Here is a 17,406-nt window from a genome sequence, read left to right as displayed (position 1 = left end):
AATCCCACCATGGGTCTTATATCATGGGGCACTAAAAGTATTGACTCTTTTAGGACCTCTGAATGGATATGAAGACTCCTGGTAGAAAATAATAGGCTACTATTTGGAATATTCTCTTTCTCTAGATTTTCTTTGCTAAATTGCAGACACTAAAAGTGTTCATCTGGATGACAATCCTTAGGGAACTTGTTTTGCAAACTACTTCCTTTCTTTAAAAAAAAAGTGCTGGTAGTGACCCATGTTTCTACCTGTCTTCCTTTTTCTGTCACTATCTATATATCCACATCTTATTAAACTGAATGAAAATTAAATTAGAGAATGTAGGGTTACCTCTGGAGGTCACCAGACCAGGTCTGGAGGATATCTAGAATAACACGTGTTTAGGGGCAGCATAGAACCTGGTTGGGAGTCAGAACACTTAGGTTTGGATTCTGGCTTTTCTCACTCATCTATTCCATATATGGCTATTGGCCAGCACCCCCGTGCAGACAGTGACAGGATTCTGCCATATTATGAAGCTCACGTTATAATTTTCCTAATATACAAAATGAGGAGTTGCAATCCATTTCTCTCAAGGGACTTCTAGCTATAGAATCTTGCCATCTGCCAGTATTTTGCACATAGTGGGCATAAGTTAGGTTGACTTCATGGCTGATTGTAGTCACAGGGGCAATAGCACCCACAGGCTCGGAGAGATTGATTTTGCAACATCCACATCAATTTCAAATCAAGAAAACACAGAAGTATTTTGAAGGTCTTAACTAGAAGGAAATTCAAGAGACCACAAGTTCAATGCACATTCTATAAGAGAAGAAGTATAGGCCTGGAGAGCTTGAGGAATTTTCTCAAGGGCCCACAGTAGCATTAGGATTCATGCATGAAATCTCAAACTCAAACAACCATCAGAGCCTCACAGGAAATACAAGAGTTGTATTTCCTGTACAGAACTAGATAGAAGAAGAGAATAAGGGGTCTGGATTCTGTATCAAGTGGACTCCCATTGATTGTTGCCATGTAGGAAAGGCCTAGACTTTTTTTTTTTAAAGATAGTGCTTAGATTCTAAATTATATATAAAATCTCCCATTTTATAAATGTCATCAAATAATAAATAAACCAAAACATATATAGTCCAAACAGCCTTTTATTTTTGTCATGTGCTCATTTCTGCTTCTTTGTCCAGACTAGATTTCTCTCTGTATGAGTCTTCTTATTTATTTCATCTTGATGAAGATGCATGGTAGAGCCCATTCTGAGATTTAGCAGATGGAATATATGTTTTGGGCAGATAGCCAGAGCTCTGTTCTTTGGTGGGAAATAGCCCTCCAATTTCTTGCCATTCCCTGGAAACATTTATAAATGAGTCACTGAAATCCTCCATTTAATCTTTGTAACATCCCAGGTGACTCAGACTGTAGTTCAAATAAGTGTGCAGCAAAATTAAAAGGCACTTAGACAGTTGTGTTAGTAATTGCTGTGTTGGCAGTAATGGCCACTGCATGAGGATGAAGGGGAGTGTTTGGACCTAGAAGAAATCTTGCAGCAAAGTTGGCCAGTTGATTTCTGTAGGCTCCACCAAGGCCTGGAGGTGAGCCTGAAGGGGTTGGATCACAGATGTGCATTTGATCCTCGCCTCTGACCATTACTTACTATCCAGAAGACGTCAGGCAAACCATTTATAGAATTTCATTTATAGAATTTATAATAAAAACTGGATTGTTGCTGGGTGTGATAGCATAGTCCTATATAGCACTCCAGTGACTCTGGAGGCTGTGGCAGGAGGATTGGAAGTTCAAGGCCAGCCTCAGCAACTTAGCAAGACCTTCAGCATGAGTGAGACCTTGTCTCCAAAAAAAAAAAATGCTAAGGATGTAGTCAGTGTTAAAGTGCCCCTGGATTCAATCCCCAATACCATAAAAAATTAGATTGCTATAAGGATTCAATGATTTAATGATGTACAAGCCGTATAGCAGTTTTACAACTTCGCAACACTGTATAAATGGTAATAGCACTGCTAGCTTCTCTGACACTCATCTTCCACATCCATAAACAGGGACAACCATTGTCTACCTTGAGGGTGCTCAGAACTTAAGTGCACCACGGATGTTTGACTAATGCTGTTATCTGTCCCTTTTGGGGTAGTCCTGATTTCACTGGAAGGTGACAAGAGGTGATGTTATTTATGATGTCAGAACCTGGCAGCATAGACTCTGTCTGGAAGCAAGAACTAGGGGCCATGATGTAAGATAGCTCAACTCTGACTGCTGAACTTTCTTCCTCTCCTGGGGATATTTTCTTGAAGTGTGGTCTTTCCCCCTGTGGTTTTATGGAAGTATTATTAGTTGTAGAGGTCCTGGGCTAAAGCACCTTGATTAGTAATCAAGTTGGAGTTGTGGTTCAGGAGTCAGGGCCGTTGGGATGGGCAGCACCATGGACAGAGCCCTTTGCTGCCTCCTCCTGCCATAGGAGCGATGATTTCAGGTTCTGTGGAGCCCATGGGGGGATGTGCCAGATGATGAGGGACAGGCACAGTTCCTCTTAGAAACCCTTAGTGCAATTACAATGGTAAGTGGGGGCATTTGGTTAGAGCATGGCTATGGTCACTAGGATCAGAGAGAAAGAACCTGACATTCGGGAGCTCAGTGTAGGACTTACCTGCAACCAGAGGACCCTTTTCTGGGGACCAAAAGGAAATAATATAGCTCTGCTAATGGCAGCCAGAGAGGTAGAGTCTCTGTGTTTTAACTTTGGTCTCTTCTTTAAGGCAAATTTAGCAGCAGTTTTATTTACATTACTGAAGACACTAATGGGCTGGAAGTTCTTTCCTGCTTCACGACCTTTGTACCTGTTTTCGTCTGGTCTAGAACGTTCTTTTCCTCCAAATATTTTCATGACTGGCCCCTTTCCTCCTTTAAGGTCTCAGCTGTGAAGTCACCTTCTTAGGGACATTTTCCTTATGTATTCCAGGGGATCCTACTTATTTTCTGTCTTAGCACTCATTCATTTTCTCCCTCATGTTTTTCAGAATTTGCAATTAGTTATATTAATTTTTTAAAATTCTTTTTTTCTGACCCACTGGTAGAGTAAGCTGAGCCAAGGATGTGATCTGGCATCAGGCTATCCCAACTCACCAGTGGTGTCTGACACAGTCTTCCCTCAGTAATACTTGGTGAATGAATAAATCAGAGTCACACACCACTGTTCCAGTCCCAGCCCTGCCACCTATGCAGACAGAGACATTTCCTCTAGTAGCTCCTTTCCTCATCTGTAAAAATGGGTATTACAACACCCACACAAATTATCTCCCAGAGGTATTGTGAGAACCACGTGAGGTAACTGAGATGAAAACGCTCAGCATGGAAACTTTTCCTTCCTCTTTGCCATCCAGAACTGTGCCAAGAGGCCTCGTCTGGGGAAGTCTTCCTGCTGGCCTCTGCGGCCCTTGCCAACATTACCTTCTTTGATACGATGGCCTGTGAGATGCTTCTGCAGCTGAATGCCATCCGGGTCCTCCTGGAAGCCTGCCGTGACAAGCAAAGAGTGGACACGCCCTACACCCGGGACCAGGTGAGAGGCTTGGGTAGGACTAGGCCCAGGGGCTGTCACCACGTGGATGGAGGGTAGAAGGCCCTCAGTGCTCAGTTTCCGGGGTTGGGAGGATGGCATGGCCTAACAGTACATGGTCAGTCCTGTTAATGCCTTCTTCTGGAACTTCGAGCTTTGCATTCTGTGGGAGGGAAGATGAACAGGTTCTCCACCTTTTTTCATTGACCTTGAAGCCTCTGTATGAACTTCCCACTTTGTCCATCCAACGACTCCAAGGCCTTCCTCTGTGCCATTCAGACTGTATACCCTGGAGAGGCAGAGAGATCCATGGGCAGGTCCCCTTGACCTCCTCTTAAAGTCTGTGTCCCAGTTATATTAATGCCCATCTGACATTGTACCCTGCAGTGAATTGTTTCTTTGCTTACACACACACACACACACACACACACACACACACACACCAAAAAAATAGGAACACAAACACAGAGGCTTGGGGCAAACTTTGATTCTGAGCCTCAACCTCTACATCTGTGACAGGTAGTTTTATATATTTGAACTTCAGGTAGGTCTTTGTTTGGGGAAATAAGAGTTTTACTACTAAAAGTGTTAGAGGACATTGAATGAGGAACTTCCAAAGCCTGTTTGAGCTTTGATGTTCTGGAATTTTATCGCATTCTACCTTGGTTCATGCTTGGCCTGCTCTTTCCCCACCAAGGGGCGGGGTGAGTGGATCAGGATGGATTTCAGGTCTCTGTGAATTTTTTCAGGTACCTGAACTCTAAGTTAAATGATCCCCTAACTCCCAGCCCAGCTCATCCCTGTCATTATTGTCCCTCGTCCCCATCTGGTTCTTCCAGCCTTATCTCTTAGCTAAAGCAGATTTAGCTTTGTGTTCTAACTCCTACCCAGGCATCTCCATGGAAGTTTCCCTGGAACTTTTAGCTCCCTGGAATGACCTTCTTTTCTTAGAGTTCATACCTCACAATGCAGTGATGACTTGTCTAATAGTATTCATCCTACTTGAATTATTTCATGTGAAAATTTCACCCTGAGGCCATGGGCCCTATTCTGTACGTCTCCAGGATTTCTTAGGTCCTCTACTCACCCTTGGTGAAGTTCCTAAAATGCTTGCGGGATGAAGAGAAGAACCCAGATGGCACTTGACCCATTGTTTCCTACTCTCAGAATTACCTGTGGAAGGGAAGCTTCCACAGAAACTCCCAAAGAAAATTTGTACATGAGAGATAATACATGTTAGGACCTAATGACCTGCTATAGCTCCTAATAAGTTCTTAAAAAACAGTGAATATCATTGTTTTTCAAACCTGGTGCTCCAAGAAGAAGTGCCAGTAGTGAATTATCCAAAATCCTCAACTGGGCCTTCCAAGCCATTCATGATATGGTTCCAGACTTCCTTTCCAGTCCTATTTATTATTTCTTAGAGTTGGACAATCCCCCATAGAGACAAGGTGTGCTAGTGTGAACAGCTGAGGAGCAGCCATCCTGTCTCCTGATGGGGGTGTTAGCCAGTGTCTATTGTAGTCACAGCCCTTGGAATGGGGAAGAGGCTGGAGGGTCCACCCCACGTAATCTTCCTTATATTCTTTTTTTTTTTTTGGCGGGAGGCGGCGGGGGGGGGTTACCAGGCTTGAACTCAGGGGCACTCAACCACTGAGCCACATCCCCAGCCATATTTTGTATTGTATTTAGAGACAGGGTCTCACTGAGCTATTTAGTGCCTTACTTTTGCTGAGACTGGCTTTGAACTCGTAATTCTCCTACCTCAGCCTCCCAAGCTGCTGGGATTACAGGTGTGTGCCACCGTGCCCGGCCTTATATTCTTTTCTTAATCTACATACCCACAATTGCACCAATCTAACATGACAAAATATCCGTTCACCTTCAAATGCCTCTCCTGTGGCTAACTCTGTTCGTTTCATACAAGATCCAGTAATGAGGCAATAAGAATAGGGATTTTGGAGTCAGATAACCTGGGCTTAAAGCTTGTCTGCTATTAATAATCACTTTGTGCAGTTAAGTCTGCTTTTCTTCATTTGTAAAATGGGAATAGATAATACGTGCTTTGCAAAGTTGAAACAAGAATTAAACTAATGAATACAATTCTTGGTACAGATCCTGGCACATAGAAGCTATTAAATGAATGGAAGCCACTGTCAGCATTATTGATACTATTGGCACACAGCAAGGAGTGGGAACCTCCAGAAAGGAGTGGCCTTATCTGTAAAATGGGCATGCCTCTTCCAGCTTGGTTCTGAGACCCCCTTCAGTCACCAGGAGTGGCCGGCCACCTCTTGAAGCCTCGGTGATTCTTGGGAAGGAGAGGGCTCAGAGTAGGATGTGGATAAGCTTTAGGCAAATATCAGTTCTCTCTGCATCTAGAATTGGGAGTTTTCTCTGTCCTCCTCACTGAGCCAGGAACGTCACCCACTGTCCTCGGGATGGCTTCACCTTCTGCCCTGGCTCTGAGCAACCACTTAGCTAGTGAGAGCACACCCATTAAAGAAACAAATGGCTCTTTCCTGTGGCAGAGGGAGGATTAAGGTGATCAGAGGACTCTCTGTAATGAAGACAAAGAAGATGAATTAGGCTCTGAAGTGTTCACCATCCTCTGAAATACTTAGGAGATTAAATGCCCCTCGAGGCTTCCAGTAATGAATCTTCGGATGATGCCAATGCTGTGCTGAGCCTGTTGCTCTTGGATCTAGGCTTTGTCCATCTCTGTTTGGACACTGAGAACCCATCCATCATCCCAGCAAGCTGAGTCCACTTCATTTACCCAACAGAAGCTTTGCTGCCCATGCCTATCCTGTACCCACCCTCAGGGTGTGGACAGTGGTGAGGGGCCTTGGGACAGGATTCTTACACCCCCTTCTGCTAATCTAGAGGAGGGCTGTGTGGGCTGCAACTGGATATGATCAGGTATCAAGAAGAGCATCCTAACAAGTGATTTTTTTTTAATCCCAGGTGGTATTTCCCAGGGCCTGTCCTGCCCAGGTAATCCATCTTCAGACTTGACAGGGGTGAGAAAGGGGCTGCCTCCAGGCTCTGCCCATTGAACAGTGACAATTGAGATTGCAAAGGACTGGCTGTTTCATCTAATCGACAACAAGAGACTTTTACTGAGCATGACTTTTTGTGATCTTTGGACATTGCTTTCAGAGAGGTAGTGGACATTCCACTTCCCATAGAAATTTTAAATGAACAGATGTTTTTAACATTTCAGGGACCTTATTGAATATCATTCATTAGGAGTCCATTTATCAGAAATGCCAGTTATTAGGAGCTGTAATTTTGACTGACATCTCAAAAGTCCTCTATAGTTTATAAAGCTCTGTCATGTACATGTATGACATATGAACCCAGCACAAGTTTTGGGTTCAGGCAGGCCTGATTTCAAATTCTGGCTCTGCTATTTCCAATGTAGCCTCAAAACAAAGCAATTAACTTCTCTGAGCTACAATCCTTGTCTGTGTAATGGGGACCATAACATTTTCTCCTTCCTCATGTCATTATTATGATTAGATGGAATAATGCTCCTGAGATGCTTACAATCAAAGTAGATGCTCAATAATAAAAGGCTCATGGATATGTAGTAGAACTGATTGATGTGGGTCTGAGACAGGGAATGTCAGCTTTGGAACAGGAAGGCAGGGTCTGAAAATGTAGTTAATGTGGTGTGGAATGTTAATGTGTGAATTAGCATGTGGCCTGTGTTGCTTCCACCTGTGCATGGGCATATACAAAGTGTGTGAGGGGTGATAAGGACTGTAAGTCACTTAAAGAGGTGGATATTTTTATCAGCACATGAAGATACATGCTGTTTATTGACAAATCCAAAGAGGTTTGGGGTTGGGAGGACCCAGGATCATAATATCCAATCCTGATCTGCTCCAGAAACCCCTCCCTTTAAGTCAAGGGCAAAGCAAGCACCAAGGATATGGTCTTGGATATACGTGCTCTCTAGTGCTGTGAGGCTTACTGGGCCTCTTCAGAAGAGTGCTTTGCCTAGTTTATTAACAGCTTGGGACCAACAGATGGTAGTGAGTATGATATTGGTTGTTCCTCTGGTCTGAAGGGTTCCTCCAGCTCTAAGGCATTTCTTCCCTTTGGTAGTGATCTCCTATTCACTCTTGGCAAACCTGTGCTCAGCCCCGTATGCACTGGTGTTATATTGGTTTGTTCTCCTTAACCCTGTATCTCAATGCTAGGACCTTCCAGGCTTGGTTATCCAGAGGCAGATTATTATCATTTTATTTCACAAATGTTCTGGGTGCATGATGAAACATTAGCCCATTGAATGCTCATTACAATTGTTTAACATACTTTTTTTCATCTCCTGTGGTATGCCAAGTAATTCTGCCCCCTACGCTCAAAGATACCCATGTCCTAATCTCAAAAACTTATGAGTAAGTTACTTTACATGGCAAAAGGCTTTTTGTACAAGGTAACTCATTAAGGATTTTGATATAGGAATGTTATATAGATGGGCCCAATGTAATCACATGGATTCTTGTAAGAGGCAGGCAGGAGGATCAGAGAGAACAAATGATCAGGGGAGCAGAGTCAGAGTAATGCAGTGCTAGGAGGCAAGGAATGTGAGCAGGCCTTGCAAACTGGAAGGTAAGGAAATGGATCCTCTTCTAGAGCCTCTGGGAAGAATGCAGAGATATCAATACCTAGATATTAGCGCCTTGAAACCCATTTAGGACTGCTGACCTCCAAAATTATAAGATAATAAAACTGTGTTGTTTCAAAGCCACTAGGATTATAGCCATTTGTTATAGCACCAATAAGAAGCTCATACATTTTCATTAACTAAAGTACAGAAATTTAAGTAACATGGCTAAGATCATATGGAAAATAAGTGATGGAGCCAGGATTTGAACCTGGGCTGATCCAGGCACTTAGTCACTCAACCATGCTGCCTCTCTCTAGGGTCTCTCTCAAGGGTCATGCTGTGTTCACCAAATAACTATAGAGGGAACAGGAGAAATAGGATTGTGTGGAGAAATAGGACTTAATTGAACACCATCAGATTGGACTGAATGAGCCTGGGCCAGGGGAAGCTGTCTGCCTGGCTCCTGTATTCTGTCCCCCCACGGCATTGCTAGCTTGTATCCCACCAGGTAAACCAGTTGTCCCTAAAATCCCAGGTGTGGGCTTGATTGCAAGGAGAGCCAGTGACCTCTTTCCCATCCACATCACAGCGCATACAAGGATGTTTCAAAAGGGAGACTCAAAGCAGGGCATAATTGGCATTTATTCAAATTGTTCTTAATTGAATACTTCATCTGCACCTCAGAAAACCACATGGGGTACAGACTCTGTAAAGAGGAAGTAATTTTCATTAACGGGATCTAAATTAGTCTGACACAAAGACCTACCTGGTGCCTTTGACACAGAGGATAATTGCTATGTATGAACCTGCTGCTTCAGACAAAGGTTTTTTTTTTCTTTTTTCCTTTCCCCTTCCTTCCTTCCTTCCTTCCTTCTTTCCTTCCCTTTTTTCTTCCTTTCTTATGTCACGAATCTGCATGTCAAGCAAGGATCTCTGAGAGCCCAGGCTGGAGGTGCTTGGAGTGCAGCAGCCTCTTTGGTGCTAAGAGAAGCTATGCTCAGAGAAACCAGATGAAGTGCAAGGACTTGTAGCTCCTCCCTCTTAAGCCTGTGCACTTTATGCATCTTGGGAAACCTTCCGCTTTTTGACTGCATCTTTAACTCGTCTTTTTCCTCAAACTCCTTCCACTCAATCCATTAACACTTATAGCTCTGAAAGAAGAAAAAAGAACTTTCAAGTATGAAGCCTCCTTTTCTTCTACTATCTTTCTAAAATGCAAACATTCGCTTGTCACTTCCTTGATAAAACACTGGGTGTGGCCGAGTTGGCTTCACATGAAGGTTTTGGGACATTCTCCTGTGTCTCCACCCCAGTCATGCTTCTCCACCCAGACCTGCCCAGGCATGAGTTGGAAAGGGCTGATACACAACACAGGGATGCTGAAGCAACCTCAGCATGTGGTGTCCCTTTTCTTTTTCTTTTTTTTTTTTATTGGTTGTTCAAAACATTACAAAGCTCTTGACATATCATATTTCATACATTAGATTCAAGTGGGTCATGAACTCCCATTTTTACCCCAAATACAGTGAGGGGAAAGGGAAAAGAAAAAACAAGGGAGAGAATTAAATTACAGCAGATGGGGTAGAGAGAGAAGATGGGAGGGGAGGGGAGGGGGGATAGTAGAGGATAGGAAAGGTAGCAGAATACAACCGTTACTAATATGGCATTATGTAAAAATGTGGATGTGTAACCGATGTGGTGTCCCTTTTCAACACATGTCTAGAGGAGAAAGGGGAGATGTTCTATGAATATGGCAAGCTTTTCCCTGTTAAAAAAATCTGTTTAAGAGATTTTTGCATGCTTTATTTTCTAGAGCAATGTGCCAATAGTAGACCATTTAAAGTCTAGGTAATACTTTCTTGGTAAACATCTAATCGCTATATAGTTTCAGAATTTAAGCTGCCTGAACTGTCCTCTGGAGATTGTCAATTGCTGTCTCAGAGGTGGAGGCATGGCATTTGCTTATACTGTGCCTGAGGCTTTGAAGGGGCATTCAGGAGAGTAGGCCTATACCCACAAGGAATATTTTAAAATCTGTTATTTTTAAAATTACAGTTTGAGATGCTATCTGCTCCTGTGAAGGAGGGTGAATTTTCATTTTGCTGCTTATTTCAGGAGCATTGTTACAGGTGGTCTCTTTCAACAGGTAGCACATTTTCAATAAATTCCAGTGGTGTTCTGGCACCTTATACAGTATGGAGCCCTTTGCTGGCCCATTTCTTAATCCACTTTTGTGCTGTGAGTTGACTGAGCTCCCTTGACTATGTGAGGCAGTGGGGTGGGTTACAGCTCATGAGGTTGTAACCAAACCTTGCTGTCTGCCTAATATCCATGACCCATTACTGAAGACCTTGTCCTTCAATGATGACCAACAAGTGAAACTTATAAAGTGTGGCTGACTACGAAAGTTCTCATTCAATTCCTTGTAATACATGATGTTTGGGGTGTAGTGCTGCCTCTTCACATGAATGCTCTCTACCTTGACCTTAGCCTTCATTCATTTCATATTAAAGGTAGGTGGGGGTCAGAACCAAGGAAAGAGAGATGGGGGAACCTAATCCAGGGTAGGGGGAAATGTAGGAGGACAAGCCAGTTCAGAGGAAACAGAGAGTCCGGTGACCTGTCCGGTCTATCTGTATTGTAGGACCTGGGTCCAGAGAGGCTCTGCAGGAAGACATCTGGGTCCCAGCTTCACTCAGGGTGATGCTGTTCTCTTTGTTTGGGGTCCCAGGGTCCTTGGGGACCATCCCAGAGCCATATGCTGGTGAATGGGCATTTTCACTGGGGGACTGTACCTGAGTGGCAGGGCTCATGATGAGGGAAGAAAATACCATGGAAGGATGGGGTGGGGTGAATAGTAAGGAGTCCTGGGCTGCAGGGACACTCTGTAGCCCTAGCTGCCCTGTCTATGGAGAGCATCATTGGAATCTTGTGTGACTGTTTTCTTAGTTTCTCCATTCTCTTTTTCAGATCGTGACCATTTTGGCAAACATGTCTGTTCTGGAGCAGTGTGCTTCTGACATTGTTCAGGAGAATGGTATGTCTGGTCAGCAGTGCCCATGTTGTATGAATTACCTGGGTATACAGGGCCACATGCCTTTATGTTATGTGAATGCCTTCCTATATGTAGCTACATAAATACATACACGTCTCCACGTTTGTGGGAGTGTGTGTAGGTGTGCTTCTATGTAAAACTAGGCCAATATATAAGTACTTGATCACCTTCATAGATGTGTTAACTTTTTGTCAATGTGATCAAAATACCTGACAATCACATTCAGAGGAGGAAGATGTTTAATTCGAGCTCACAATTTTAAAGGCTCAGTCCATGGTTGGCCAGTTCCATTGCTCTGGGCCTGAGGTGAGGCAGAACATCATGGTGGAAGGGCATGGTTAAGGGACACTGCTCAGTTCATGGTGGCCAGAAGGCAGGGGTTGGGGGGTCACCAGGTATAAAATATAAACCCCAAAGGCACACCCCTAGTGTCATACATCTTCTAGTCATACCCTACCTGCCTATAGTTATTGCCCAGTACAGTAGTCTTTTCAAATTATTACTCTATCAAGTGGATTAATCCACTGTTTAGGTTACAGCTCACATAATCTAATCATTTCACCTCTGAACATTCCTGCATGGTCTTACCCTTGTGCTTTTAGGGGACACTTCATATGCAGCCTGTAATAATGGGCTTAAAATTCTACCTGGAGAGAGTCAATGAAGGAGAAAATAGAGAATACCAGGTGGTGATAGCGCCATGAGTGAAAAAAAGCAGGGAAGGGAGCAAATGGTCTCAGAATCGGGGTCATGATGGCGGTTGTCATTTCAACTAAAGTGGTGAGGAGAAAGCAGATATTTCATTATGATTCACAAAGTAAAAATGTACTCCTACCAAGGCATGCATTCCAACTTAAAATTGTCCCTATCTCATTTGATTTGGTTTCCAAAGAAGGGTGTAGAAGGGGTGAGTCAGAGGGTGGTCTGTCTGCATCTCTTAATGCTCCACTGCATCTCTTCTTCATTTGCCCCCTGTTCCACATTGAACTGAGGGCTTCAGCAAGGTCCAGGTGAGGTGAGGCCAGGTCCTCAGCGTGGGAGCTGATCTAGTCAGTCTCTGCCAGAGGACAAAGTGGATGCCTTGCAGCTGGGAGCAGGGAGTGGTGTGGCAAGGGTTTCCTGTGACTGGGAAATAAGGGAGCAATTAGCAGACAGTTGGAGACCAGAGACGCTAATGAGGCAGAGTGAGCTGGGAACCTGGGCTGGCTGCGGCTGCTCCTGTGATCCCCCTTTGAGCAGGCTGCCCTGCCGTCTTTCCAAACATACACTTCCCCACCCCCCACTGCTCTAATACTAATTGAAAGACATCATTTTGTGTTAATTTTCTGTGATTGAGCTAATAATGAGAAACTGTGCTGAGCCAGCTGAGGCCAAGAGGAGAGGCTGCGTGGTGTCATTTGTGCCCGCAGCCTCCAGCACTTAGTCTTATGCTCAAGTGGCCAATGAGAGTGGGCCCCGCAGGCCTGTGTACTTGAGCTTGGAATATCTGGCATCTGTAGAGGGTTTTATGGTTTTCAAAGTGCTTGGCTTGTTTGGTCCCCGGTTATTAAGACCTACTATGTGCCTGGCATTGTGGTGGACAATTAAAACTGTTAAATAGGTTACTGCCTTTGTCCTAGAGGGTCTCCCAATCCAGAAGGATGTTCTGCCTTGACAAAAGTGATTACATGGTAGGGGTGCCTCATGAACTAGGTACTGTTAATTCCACATTGAGGTGATGCCCCGGAGCAGGGCTGACATATTGCCTGACAGTAGGAGAACTGGAACTGTACTGTATGGATTTGAACTCGGTTATGATAATGGTTTGGCTTCTCTGCCTTTCCACCTACAAAATGGAACAATAATAATATCTGCCTGATAGGGATGATGTGAGATTTCCCAGGAAGCATGCTAGAGAGTATGCACAGTCTGGGCTCTGAGAGCCCATGATCTAAGCTACAGGACATTTACAGGGTCCAGACAATTAACAAAAAAAAAAAAAAAAAAAAAATGGATGAAGTGGACTCACCAGGGACCGATCCGTCTCATCTAAAAGAGTGAATTTCTAATAGGCTTCTTGCCATGCACAAATGTTGGGAGTTTAGTGGGAATAGGAAAGACAGTAGAATGAATCAGACATAACTTTCCTATGTTCATAATGAATATACTACATGAAACTCCACATCATGTACAACCACAAGAATGGAATCCTAATTTGAATTAATTGTACTCCATGTATGTATAATATGCCAAAATACACTCTACTTTCATGTATATCCAAAAAGAACAAATAAAAATATTTTAAAAAATTTAAAAAGGAGATAATTCTTTAGAAATAATTAAAAAATCTAGATTTTTATGGAATGTGGGTGCAGGCTGAGGCAGTTGGGAAATGGCTCACAAAGAAGGTAGATTTGGACACAGACCCACAGGATGTGAGCTATTAGACAATAAAAGGGAAATGGGCATCCTCTGTAGAAAGACAGGGTGGGCAAAGGCTCCAGGTGGGAGTGGATGTGGGCAGAACATTCAAAAGGCAGGTTTGGTTGGTTCAGGGAAAGTGGGAGGATTTGGGGCAGACTAAAATCTCACGTTCTCACTATTCCACCTTCTTCCAGTGTTTGAACTGCTGTAAAATATTTGATCTAGTGATTATCCAGCCTACACTTGGGTTAGCTACCAGGGGACTTGTAACCTCTGGAACTGTTTCAAATGCCAGCCTCCGAGGCCAAGAGGTGTTAGATGGAAACTTGTCTGAATTCCAGTACCCCTCCCCCAAGGACCCAATGTGTGACTCTGGGCAAGATGTATCCCCTCTCTCTGGACCTCAGTGTGGAATTAATAGTACCTAGTTCATGAGGCTATTGGGATGTTTTAGGAGATCACCCATTTACTGTGTACTTAGCACAGTGCCATGTCGTAAAAGCTCAGTAATAGCATTAAAAAAAAAATAATAAGGATGTCCTCCAAATGCTCCTTCCCAGTACAGTGACTTGGTACACAGAACAAGGCACACCCCTGTAGGATAGGAAAAGGAAAGAGGTGGTTATGTGTGGTGCACGCCTTCTGGTTGAGACCCTGTAAGTGCTTTGACAGCCTGTGCTTGAGCCCTGTAGAAATCAGTCCAGCTGGTCCCATGGGAAAGGCCCTGTGCTGGAGGTGGGTACCAACTGTTTATTACTTCCTTCCCAGGAGTCCAGCTCATCATGGGCATGCTGTCAGAGAAGCCAAGATCTGGGACCCCAGCTGAGGTGGCAGCCTGCGAGAGAGTACAGCAGAAAGCTGCAGTGACCCTGGCCCGTCTCAGCCGAGACCCAGATGTGGCCCGGGAAGCCGTGAGGCTCAGCTGTGAGTGTTGCTGGTTGTGGCCAGAGTGGAGAGGGGGACTTGGGGATGGGAACAGCCCTGATTTCATGGTGGCTTCAGTGGATTCAAGGCAAGGACTAGCTGGGGTGAGCTCCTCTCTCTGGCTGCTGGGATATGCTAGAGGCCTGGGATATTGCCTTGTAGTCTAGTTTATAATTTGGGGCTAAAGAAAGAAGAAGAAAGAATTAAAAAGGCAAAAGTTAGCCAGAACAGTCACTCTCCTGCAGACACCTTGTTAATTAGGACCCCAATCTTTCAGTCACTCATTCATTCACTTATTTATTCACTTATGCAGTTATTTTTTACTCATTTATTTACTTATCCACTCATTTGTTTATTTACTCATTAATTCATTCCATCATTAGCAGATTTGTTAATTCACTTATTTGCCATTAACTCATTCATTAGTTCACTCATGAAATCACCCAGTCATTGCTAGTTCCTTGCTGTCCTGACCTCAGGCTTACAGCCTCATGGGGGTGACCAATATGGAAAAAAAATCTGCATTGGAGTATCCTAAGAGCGATACTTCAAAGCATAATTTTCAGGCATGAGAAGTAGACCATGTTTATCTGGGGGGGGGGGTGGGAGGTCAAAGAATGTTTGAACAGGGAGGTGAGTCTTCAGCTGGCGCTAACCTTTCCTCAGGAAAGCTCTGGGAAACATTAGTAGAGTCTTTAGTTTTTGGTAATTTTAACTGCAATACATTTTCTGACTAAAACAGGCATTGGGGTGGGGGAAGTTTAGCTGGGAAGTTCCTCTGGCACCGACATAAATGTTAAACAGTTCTGGTAAAACCAGAAGTACATGGGCTGGAAGTCCTTTCTCAGAGTGATGGGTAATGCCTCCACTGCATTTTAACTAAGCTCAGTCTTGGCCAGTGTCCTGGCCCTTGGGAGTTTGACTTTGATGTTTCAGCTCTTGCTGCCCCTAATCAGGGTCTGTTCATAGCTGAAGTAGAAAGTCTCCACCACGCTCTCCTCCAGGTGGGTTCAGTCCCCTCCTTGGCAGATTAGGGGATAGGGGGGGCCCTGTGTGTGAGGCAGGGCCAGCACCTCTGGATCAGCCTGGCTGGACCTCCCTGTCCAGGACATGAGGATCTCCCTGGGTCTCATGCAGGTATGTCGCGTCTCATCGAGCTTTGCAGATCCCCATCAGAGAGGAACAGCAGTGATGCCGTGCTGGTGGCCTGCCTGGTGAGTTCTCAGCCTTCCCCGGCTTGCAGACTGGAGGTGGGGAGAGCTGGCTATACCGCACTTGGTTCAGCTAAGCTTCAAACCTCTCTGGGCTTTAGCTCTTCTCTTAAAAGAGTTATAATTGTAATACTTATTTTTCTTAATGAAAAATTGTGATGAAAATTATATGATCTCATATATGTGAAAGACATGGGCTGTCCCGCCACCTCTATTTTAGTAACCTTTGAGGGAAATCTTTTTTTTTTTTATTGGTTGTTCAAAACATTACAAAGCTCTTGACATATCGTATTTCATACATTTGATTCAAGTGGGTTATGAACTCCCATTTTTACCCTGTATACAGATTGCAGAATCACATCTGTTACACATCCATTGATTTACATATTGCCATACTAGTGACTGTTGTATTCTGCTGCCTTTCCTATCCTCTACTATCCCCCCTCCCCTCCCCTCCCATCTCCTCTCTCTACCCCATCTACTGTAATTCATTTCTCTCCCTTGATTTTTTTCCCTTTCCCCTCACATCCTCTTATATGTAATTTTGTATAACAATGAGGGTCTCCTTCTATTTCCATGCAATTTCCCTTCTCTCTCCCTTTCCCTCCCACCTCTCTTCCCTGTTTAATGTTAATCTTTTTCTCATGCTCTTCCTCCCTGCTCTGTTTTTAGTTGCTCTCCTTATATCAAAGAAGACATTTGGCATTTGTTTTTTAGGGATTGGCTAGCTTCATTTAGCATAATCTTTTCTAATGCCATCCATTTCCCTGCAAATTCCATGATTTTCTCATTTTTTAGTGCTGCATAATACTCCATTGTGTATAAATGCCACATTTTTTAATCCATTCATCTATTGAAGGGCATCTAAGTTGGTTCCACAGTCTAGCTAGAAAAAGTCGGCTCCGATCTACATATTGTGGGGTCAGGCTCCAAATTCCTTAATAGGACACCCATAGCACAAGAGTTAAAAACAAGAATCAACAAATGGGACTTACTCAAACTAAAAAGTTTTTTCTCAGCAAGAGAAACAATAAGAGAGGTAAATAGGGAGCCTACCTCCTGGGAACAAATCTTTACTCCTCACACTTCAGATAGAGCCCTAATATCCAGAGTATACAAAGAACTCAAAAAATTAAGTAATAAGAAAACAAATAACCCATTCAACAAATGGGCCAAGAACCTGAACAGACACTTCTCAGAGGAGGACATACAATCAATCAACAAGTACATGAAAAAATGCTCACCATCTCTAGCAGTCAGAGAAATGCAAATCAAAACCACCCTAAGATACCATCTCACTCCAGTAAGATTGGCAGCCATTATGAAGTCAAACAACAACAAGTGCTGGCGAGGATGTGGGGAAAATGGTACACTTGTACATTGCTGGTGGGACTGCAAATTGGTGCGGCCAATTTGGAAAGCAGTATGGAGATTCCTGGGAAAGCTGGGAATGGAACCACCATCTGACCCAGCTGTTGCCCTTCTTGGACTATTCCCTGAAGACCTTAAAAGAGCATACTACAGGGACACTGCTACATCGATGTTCATAGCAGCACAATTCACAATAGCTAGACTGAGGGAAATCTTAATGGCAGATCAAAACCAGAGTGGTGGGCTGGCAGGAGGCTGG

At 43.8% G+C, this 17,406-nt stretch overlaps 1 protein-coding gene across 4 annotated transcripts in view; it reads left to right on the top strand.

Moving 5' to 3' along the window:
• The window catches only part of Insc (INSC spindle orientation adaptor protein), a 312,207-nt gene that overhangs the window by 97,712 nt on the left and 197,089 nt on the right, over positions 1 to 17,406 (top strand). For all 4 annotated transcript variants that reach the window (XM_058576933.1, XM_058576934.1, XM_046438204.2 and 1 more), the window contains exons 9-12: positions 3,387 to 3,565; positions 11,154 to 11,220; positions 14,410 to 14,565; positions 15,703 to 15,779. In XM_058576933.1, the coding sequence (XP_058432916.1) occupies positions 3,387 to 3,565; positions 11,154 to 11,220; positions 14,410 to 14,565; positions 15,703 to 15,779 (479 nt within the window). The remainder of the gene's footprint in view (positions 1 to 3,386; positions 3,566 to 11,153; positions 11,221 to 14,409; positions 14,566 to 15,702; positions 15,780 to 17,406) is intronic.

The sequence above is a fragment of the Marmota monax genome, unplaced genomic scaffold (assembly GCF_021218885.2).
Source record: "Marmota monax isolate L192 unplaced genomic scaffold, Marmota_monax_Labrador192_F-V1.1 WCK01_AAM20220418_F8-fsc00061, whole genome shotgun sequence".
In the NCBI taxonomy this organism is placed as follows: domain Eukaryota; kingdom Metazoa; phylum Chordata; class Mammalia; order Rodentia; family Sciuridae; genus Marmota; species Marmota monax.
Note: the sequence above shows the minus strand (reverse complement) of the source record. Positions and strands in the feature narration are given on the sequence as shown.